This window comes from Cebidichthys violaceus, unplaced genomic scaffold, assembly GCF_023349555.1.
Source record: "Cebidichthys violaceus isolate CVI_PGR_0920_01 unplaced genomic scaffold, fCebVio1.0.p SCAF_38, whole genome shotgun sequence".
NCBI lineage: Eukaryota > Metazoa > Chordata > Actinopteri > Perciformes > Stichaeidae > Cebidichthys > Cebidichthys violaceus.
Window position 1 is genome coordinate 657988 of NW_027176572.1, and position 9561 is coordinate 667548.

Here is a 9561-nt window from a genome sequence, read left to right on the forward strand (position 1 = left end):
ATTCTAATGTCTTGGACGTCGGTTAGGGTCAAACAGGCCATTTCGCTATAACAGGTGAAGTATGCTTTAGGGCGGGGCTACCTTGTGATTGACAGGTTGCTACCAGTGCTGTATACGGTGACGCCCAAATATGGTCACTTCCGTCAACTGGTTGCAAAAGACACAAGATGGTGACGGCCAAAATGCCAAACTCGAGGCTTCAAAACGCAAAGGCCTCTTCTGTTTCCTCCCCCGGGCCACTGAACCAACCGTGTTGGTTTTTGACATGATACAACGCTCACCTGAAAGCTCCTGTTGCTGGCGGACGCCACTGCTTACAGAATTTCAGGCAGAGAGCTTCAGTTTTGAAACAAAGATTATCTGCTTTGCTAGACTTGGGAATTATTCTGAGGCTTGTTTCCTGATCAGATCACACTATAAATTTGGGTTTATTTGACTTTTCTTTGCTCTCAGATAGGGCTTTATATGAAATGAATCAGATTGTATTATTCATAGTGTCTGATGGTTGCAGCTGGATGGTGTTTGACCTCCTGTTCTTATGTTGAAATCCTTTTTAGCTCTGTGGGATTGAAGAAATCTTCCATAATTAAAGTTTCCTGATTATGGTCTGGGTTTACTGGGACACTTCCAGGTATTCAGTTGTTTTATCCAGGATCAGTGAAGTTTAATTTTTAAAAAAAGGAACAATCCCGGATACTAGTGTACACGCAGTACACTGTGCAAATCCAATCTATATTTAGATTAAATGCTTCCTGGGTAGAATAACATAGCAAACTGGATGATGCTTTTCCACATTTTGTTTGTATATTTATTTTCTTGGCTTTGAGTGTTCAATCTGTCCAAATATCTAAAATTGGGAGAACCCAAAGAAAAAAAACATCTCTATTGAGTATATCCATGAAAGCACATGTATCTTGCTGCTCATTAATTAAATAAAAGAAAGGAAGGAAAGGAAGATAAAAAATAGTTACTCTTACCGTCCACACTACTCTGGCGTTTTAGAACCCCGAAAACGGAATCATCTGAAAACCGTTGCTGACGTTGTTTTAGTTTGAAGACTCTGGGTTTGCATTTTGGTCTGGAAGGATGAAACCAGAGACGATGACGCAGACATCCATGTATGCTATTTGATTGGGTCACGACATGTCCTTCCCTGACTTTTCACGCCCGTCATGTGACCCTTTTCAGGAAGACAAGCAACAACATCAGTGATCAACATCAGTGTTGATCCCTGAGGGATTACCAGTGGTTAGTTCAACATGGATTACAGGCATTTTATAACCTTATTCTTTATACATTTTATAATGCTACTACTGCTTCATGTGCTGCGACAAATCCTGTGTCTAGTGGCGTTATCAGTCCTTTGTTTTCAGGCGTGGAAGTATGGATGGAGATAAGAGCATGTCGTCTGCATAGAAATGGTACGTCGATGCATTTCAGGCTCCTCTGGCAAGTCAGGTCACGTTGCAGTTTGGTGCCCGTGAGGAATTCTTGATATCCTGCATCCTGTCATGAATAATGAAGACGTTCCACTTGCTATAGGGGTCTAAACAGAGGATATCATCCACCAATGGGTAACGCTTCACAAGAGATTGTATGTTGTTTGTACCCGGCGTCTAAAACCCAACTCAACCATGATTATCTGTCGTGACGGTTATTGTTTCCACACCAAGCAAACTGTCTCAAAAGGATATAAAGAGAGCATGTCGGTGGCATGTATAACGTTTACAGGTCACTGACCTTAACCCGCATACTCTGAGAACTAGACACTAATTCTGCAATTAACGGGCACAGTGTAGGTCCTGTACAGTAGCTCGTTGCTTTGTGTGCTCTGTTGATGAGCTGATTAAAGGGCCATGCTGGGGTGCCATGAAGCCAAAAGCTGGACCTTCATGTGGGAATATTTGGTTGACAGGCCTGTGTCACATTTGTGTACTCTACTGTTTCTCTCTCGATTACTGAGTGTGACAGCGAGGCAAACGTCGAAACTAATCACCACTTCATTTGAACAGAAGTCACATGTTTTCCTTCTGTTTCTAACCCAATATTTTAACTACTGCACTACTTTATGTCTTTGATGGTCCTCATTTTTAATTGCATGATATTCTTTTTGTACACATTTAATTCAATTCAATTTATTCGGAATAGCCCAAAATCACAAATTACAAATGTGCCTCAGAGAGCTTTACAATCTGTACACATGCGACATCCTCTTGTCCCAGAACCCTCACATCAGAACAGGAAGAACTCCCCAAAAAAAACCTTTAACGGGGAGAAAAGAGGGAGAGACCTGTGGGGGAGCAACAGAGGAGGGATCCCTCTCCCAGGATGGACAGAAGTGCGATAGATGTCACGTGTACAGAATGAACAACATAACAGAGTTACAACACATCCAATGTATATGACAGAACCACGGCAGGAGGCAAGACCAGGGTCCAGGTATAACCAGGATCCCCGGGAACCTGCGAGGCGAGAAAGCACAGAGACTCCAGTGAAGAAGCAAAGTCAGTAATGTGCATTAATGGTATCGGTAATATAAAATAGTAACGTGAGTAATAATCAAAGTGATATTAGCAGTGGGAGTCAGCACGATCCACGGAACCTGTGCGGCGGGAAAGCACAAAGACTCCAGGGAATTTACATTTTTAAGAAGTTTCTAATGTCCAGATTCTATTTCTTGTAGATAACAATCCACTGCCACCTTCTAGAGGTTGTTATTGGCCGAATAAATGCTAGTGGCAGGCAGAGGATGAACCCCTAAGGTGTAAAGTTTGGCCGACAGAATGATAGTCACCCTCTGCAGCAAGTTTTAACCCGACTTTAATCAAACCTGGCACGAGTTCATTTGATTCCTTTAATCGCTTTAATTGTTCAGCTCTTCAGTGTGAACAGTGAACGTGTGCGACAGCATGAGTGAGAGGCAGATGTGCGCTAACAAATTGCACGCATGCTGCTGTAAATATGAATAAACAAACCTGAAGACGAATGCTTGAATTTTAAATCAAATTTAGTGGAAAACTCTAACTTCATGTAGACGCTTGTTTTCATGTTTTACCTCTTTCTGTAACGGCTACTACTGTAACTCTCATCCCTGTCTCACGTGTAAAATAATAATGATAATAATTTATATGCACTCTATAATTAAACTGACTGGACTTTTAGCTTTGGCAATCCAAGCGACAGCTCTTAACACTGTTCTTTCCTTCGTGTCTGTAGAATAACAGACACGGATGGCCTTTACGGATTGATTAAAGGTTCTGCATGTACAATTTAAAGCTGTATTTAATGTAATGGAGATAAGGCACCTTTTCTCTAATGGTGCCATGAGATAAAAAGGCGTCCACGCTCCTCCAATTTCCCATACGTCTTTTTTTCCCCCTCTGGTTTGTCTGATAAAGTCTGAAGGAGATGAAAGTGGCAAAATTAGTTGATAACTGCTTGTCAGTAAATCTAGATAAAACATGTATTGTATTAAAGTAAAAGAAAGTGTGTGGGGGGGAGTGTATGTTGGAGTATCATTTTTACAACTTGAATATTCTCAGCTTCTTTATACTTCTACTTAACTTCAATTCAGAAGGAAATATTGTTCTTTTTTAATTCTCTACATGGAGTAGTGTTTCACCAGAGTCCCTTTAGAAAACCTGTCATTCTACTGCAGCAGGGTCTGACAGTCTGCCCCTTTCAGTCCTGGTTCTGGGTTTCCCTTGACTCTCTTCCCTCCTGCGGGTCCAGCAATACGTCCTGGGTCTCCAGCAGAGAGGAGATGCTCTGCTCCTGGAGGAGGAGGAGGAGGAGGAGGAGGAGGAGGAGACGCTGCTGCTGCTGCTGCTGCTGCTGCTGCTGCTGCTGCCGGGAGCTGAGCTCTCAGATTTATCTTGTGACCTGACCCCAAGGTCTGGAAACACCGGACTAACCGGATTAACTGCAATTAAAACATTACATATTGATCATCAGGGGAAAAAAAGTCAAAGTGAACAGAAAAGAAAAGAGTTTGAAATGTTTCTGTTGGACTTTTAAAGTAGGTGTGAGGCTGTGGAAAAACGTTTGTGCTTTGCTAAATAATGACGGAAACATTTGATCAGATCTGGCTTCAACATTCCACCGGCTACTTCACTAACAGCGACGTGTCTGATGGATTTATTGGACACCGGCACTCTTGGGTTCGGCCTGTCTGACACAACAAAGAGTCAGCGCCGGCAGCGACGACTAAAAAGGAAATCCGATCCATCAGTGGGGATTTTGGAGAGCAGCTCAGAGTGGATGAGAGATGAGCAGTAAGTGGAGGAGAGTCAGAGGAGCCATGCTTGGTTCAAATGAAACAAAGTCTGCAAGCTTTCAGGTTCAGGCAGAGGACTCCAGAGGTGTACGGACAGCATCAACATCTGGATGCACACAGTGTCAAGCAAGAATAAGTAGAAGTTACGAGAGCGTAGCTGTGACTTTCTCTTCCACTTTACTGACAGAGGAAACGGCCTTTTTGTCGTTGTGCCAGAATCTGTCTCTGAAAAATCACCACGTCGAATTTGTAATTTAATTCAAACTCCTCCTCACGCTGTTTGAAACATTTCTGCAACATAATCGAGGTTTTCCTCAGCTACCTCTACAGCCCGGATTATATCATTAATATCAATATTACACTAGGCATGCTGTTCAGGAGGTATAATCACTTTTGCGTCGTCTTTAAAATCAAGATAATTATTTTATCTTTAAATTATGCCTTGAATGACACACTTTAATATTACATTCTAAATTCTACCTCATGATTTATTAACATTAATATTATAACAGTAGTATGAAAACGAACAAACAAAAGGAAACACAATTCTACGCAAAAAAAATGCATCTGATGCCAAAATAAATGACAACTCACGTCAACGCATGGCCATCAACAGACACACAATAAAGCATTCCATTTGTCTCTTCAGATTGTGAGTACCAGCGAGGCCACTGGGTCGGGACCTTCATCAGGGAGGATGTCTTCAGTCGTCTTTTATTTCACATTTATATCTGCAGTTCACCTTCTAGCCACGTGAGGGAGCTATTGTTCTGATGAATGTCGTCTACTCAAAACGTTGACTCTGACATGAAAGGCTAAAGTTCATTCATAAAGTTTTGTTTTACTGATGAGAGAAAATAAAAAGAATGAGATAGCCTAAATGTATTCATTGGGTCTCAAAGTATTTAACGTCTGTATATATTTTAATAACACAAAAGTTGTGATTTATCAAATTCTTTACAAATGAATATTTCTTCCATCACTGGAAATCAAACCCCAGTATTGTGGGGAGTAAATCTTTACATGAATGCCACAGAATGAATCAATACAACATCTATATGTGAAACAGGATTACAGTTGTTAATTTCAATCTGACACACAAAGGAATGAGTGACAAACACACGTTTCTCCACATCGGTGGAGTTTCAGTGGAACTCTATCGCCTCCCAGTGGCAGTTCAGTGAATGTTTGTTCTGACTTTTCCTTCATTGTAGTCAGACAGGAATCAACAGTTCTGGTTCTGACCCATGAGTGTGCAATGTGCTTCATATATATATTCAAAAATTCTGCCGGGTTCATCTTCTCCCGACCTGCAGGCAGAAACTAAAATCTGCAACGCCCGTGGTCAAGACTGTGAGGAGAAAGACCAACGAGGTAAAGTTGGAGCTGGATGAGCTTTCTGATACTGTGACATCGTACATCAGTTTTTTTTGTGAGGACACATGTGTGCCGACTAAAACCTGGTTTACTGCAAGACTCAGAGTACAGCCACATTACTCCGTTTTCGTTTGGAAACACATATGTTTTGCTCCGGTCACACTGAGCGTCCACACTACGCCGGCGTTTTGGAGCACCGTAAACGGAGGAGTTTAGAAACGATCCGAAGCCGGATAACTTTGAAAACTCCGGGTAGCGTATTCGTGTGGACGGACGGAAACGCATACGTTTGGAAACGATGACGTAACGCCCGCGATCGACTACCAGGTTAATTTAACGCGGACAACTGATTACAGGCATTGCTGACCTTGTTGTTGTTACTAGCAGCTGTTGTCCAGTTAAAGTCTGCATGTCTGCGGAGGAAACAGCTGTTATTGTAGCGATCAGTGAGCGAGAGAGAGAGATCAGTGAGCGGCGTGAGAGAGAGAGAGAGAGAGAGAGAGAGAGAGAGAGAGAGAGAGAGAGAGAGAGAGAAAGAGAGAGAGAGAGAGAGAGAGAGAGAGAGAGAGAGAGAGAGAGAGAGAGACCCGCAGCGCTGTAACTAACGTTAAGTCTGAAAAATAAAACTTATTAAACTTTCCACGAACTGTATCTGTTTGAGTTTATAGAGGAAGACTTTAGAGAAGATCTTAAGTATCAAACAGTACTTACGATCATTAAAGACTACTTTATTACTCTGGTTGCTTAGTTACAAAATACGTCAATCTACTTCCTGTTTACATCGGCGCATGCCCAGTGTACGTGAAGAGTCACGTGATATTAGTTTCCAGGCGTGTGGTGTGGACGGAGATCATTTCGGAAACGATGGCTGAAACGCTGTGTGGACGGAGATCGTTTTCGTTTGAAAACTCTGTTTCCAAACGAAAACAGAGTAGTATGGATGTAGCCTTAGTGAGTAAGGTACATAAACTAAATCACAGTAGAAATGTACTGGAACAAGGGAAACTCTCTATCACAGTATGCTTCCAAACATTTGCCAACAGTTCATGTTTGTCCTTTTAATTGTTTGATTTCTTTAATTTTCCAGGAACAGTGCTCATTAATCAACGGTTCAGTCACCACCTTCATGTAAGTTAGTTAGCTACTGAGCTAATTCTCAAATGTAGTCCCTAAACAGGTAGATACACATTAGTGACCTCATGTTATGACTACAATGTTGCAACAAGCACTCTAAACACTTTTTAATTTAAGTTTCATATTCTCTTCATCAGCTTTGTATGAAACCCTGGAATGAAGACAAGAAGAAAATACTTTGTTCATGTTTGTTTATTCATCATGTAAACATTCAGTTTGTTCACACATCCCATCAGTAAAGTCTGTTCAATGACTCTTGATCAATGATACATTTATTCACAAATGAATACAAATAACTAAATATCTCTGAGAAATGAAGGTCTGCTGTTTTCTCTCTTAAGATTCATGAGCAGTGGAAGAGAAACAACAAAATAAAAGCATCAATACATACATTCATCAAACATTTACAGACCAACTCATGACAAGATGTCAAAGTACCTCCCATAATGTTTGACTGACAGCTGATCTCTCTGCAGTGAAGAAACGCCACAACAATCAGCTGTCAGCAACAAACATGGAGACAAAATGAGTTGAAGAGTTCAAACACAGAGTTCAACCCTGAAAGGACTTCTGTCTATGTTAGAGTCTCCAAAGGAATACCAAAGAAAAAGTCCAGCATAGAGAGGCTGAGTGAATGTGGTCTGGACTCTGTGGAGGAGAGTCATGGTTTCAGAGACGCTGTAGAAGGACAGAATACCTGCTCTGTGATCCAGGTACACTCCTACTCTGGAGGACCGGGGACCTGAAATGGGAGTTTTCACTTTGTTGTACTCAACATAATACCAGGCATAGTCCCATCTTAACGATAAAGATACCAAGCCGCAAACTGATTAGGTCCAAATACAACATCCCATTCAGACCATCTGCTCTGTCCAGTCAGACTTTCCATGACACTCTCTTCAGTGTATCCGTCTGCGTGATGAGAATAAGAGGGTTTTTTTCTCATTGGTGTTGCTTTTCTGTTCCCCTGACGTGTGTTTGGATCCAGTGTGATTTCACGTGAATATTTTAAGAACTCAGCTCTGGTTTTGGGCTCTGGTTCTGGCAGTAAAACATCCACTTCAGTCACCATCAGTGAGACGTTTGTCCATTTCTCTGTCAGAACTTCCTGTAGTTTATCTCTGACTTCTGACACAGCCTCTGTCACGTCCTCAAAGTAGCTCAGAGGACTGATCCTGATGCTGGATGAGTCTGTAGACTCACTGAGTGGTGACAGTGAGGGGTAGTTGTGTAGAAACTGGTTGTGATCCTCTGTGTGTGAGAGCTTCTTCAGCTCAGCGTCGTTCCTCTTCAGCTCAGTGATCTCCTGCTCCAGCTTCTCCTGAAGCTCTTTGACTCGACTCACTTCAGTTCTCTGCTTGGATCTGACCTGCTGCTTCACATCAGAGCTTCTTTTCTCCATGAGACGGATCAGCTCAGTGATCTTCTCATTGTCCTCCACTGCTTTATCAGCAGAGAGATTGATGTTCTCCACCTCCTGTTGAAGCAGCTTCACATCTTTCTCTCTGTCCTGGATTCTTTTCTGGATGTTTAGTTGACTCACCTCCAGCTCTCTCTGCCTCTCAGTCCTTTCTGCTGCAACTGAGACTGTGTTGTGGCCTTTATGTTCCTCCATTAAGCAGAGATAACAGATACACTGCTGATCAGTACGGCAGAAGATCTTCATCACCTCATCGTGACAAGAGCAGATGTTCTCCTGGAGCTTGTTGGAGGGGTCCACCAGCTTGTGTTTCTTTAATTGAGCTACATCATAATGAGGCTGAAGGTGTTTCTCACAGTAAGAGACCAGACACACCAGACAGGACCTGGAGGCTTTCAGTTTCCTACCAGTGCAGACATCACAGGACACATCTTCAGGTCCAGCATAGCAGTGATCAGCAGCAGCAGCTTGGAGTCCAGTCTTCTTCAGTTGCTCCACTAAATCTGCTAACATGGTGCTTTTCACCAGGACAGGCCTCGGTGTGAAGGTCTGTCTACACTGAGGACAGCTGTGGGGTTTCTTCTTCTTCTCTTCATCCCAGTGGGTTTTAATACAGTTCATGCAGTAGCTGTGTCCACAGGGAATAGTCACCGGATCCTTCAGTAGATCCATACAGATGGAACAAGAGATGGTCTCCTGGTCCAGCTGAACTCCTTGCTGAGCCATCATGTCCTCGTGGCAGATACTTTGTGAGTTTCTCTGATTATGAAACAATGGTCTGGGTTAAAATCAGAAATCTCTTTTTTGTTCCTGTTCACCAGCTGATCTTCACTGAATGAGGTTCCTGCTCCAAACAAGGCGACATGTGAACAGAGTTGAGCTGGCTGTGTTTTACAGACAGAAAAAGAGGGAGGAGTTATCAAGCTTTCATTTGATTGGACGGGGGGGGGGGGGGGGGGGCACACAGCCCTTTGAGAGTAATGAAGTTACACCATTGGTCGGTAGAGTTGGAGCTCCCCCATTGGCCGTTGTTATAGCTGGTATTGCTTTTTGTCTCTGCGATCAGTCAGCTGACCAAACACGGTTGTTTGTTTTGAGGACAGATTTCAGCTTTTCCTTTAACTAATGCTGCAGCTCCTCAAAACCAACTCGAGGCTGTTGGCAGCATGCTCATGATCATTATGGTCTGGTCTGCTTAACAAAGTATCATTAAGTACACAATAACACTTTAGATGAGTAATGCCACCGCTGACTGTCCCTTTAACATTTTAAACACATTGACCAAACACACTAGGTTTCAACCCAGTAAAGATACTAAATCAATATTAGGTAGAATATACAAAATATGTCCTTC

The 9561-nt window shown here is 42.4% G+C and overlaps 1 protein-coding gene across 1 annotated transcript; it reads right to left on the minus strand.

Moving 5' to 3' along the window:
- Positions 1-7282: 7282 nt before the first annotated feature.
- Positions 7283-8933, minus strand: LOC137884340 (tripartite motif-containing protein 16-like). Its single transcript, XM_068726120.1, has 3 exons — positions 7760-8933; positions 7388-7529; positions 7283-7286 (listed from the first exon to the last, which is right to left on the minus strand). Exons 1-3 carry the CDS (start codon positions 8931-8933, stop codon positions 7283-7285), a joined length of 1320 nt encoding a protein of 439 aa, XP_068582221.1.
- Between the last annotated feature and the right edge of the window lie 628 nt (positions 8934-9561).

Coding starts and splice junctions, on each gene's coding strand:
- LOC137884340 (XM_068726120.1), bottom strand. CDS start 8,933: ATGGCTCAGCAAGGAGTTCAGCTGGACCAGGAGACCATCTCTTGTTCC. Junction 7,530..7,759: donor CACACTGGATCCAAACACAC/GTCAGGGGAACA, acceptor CTCCCATTTCAG/GTCCCCGGTCCTCCAGAGTA.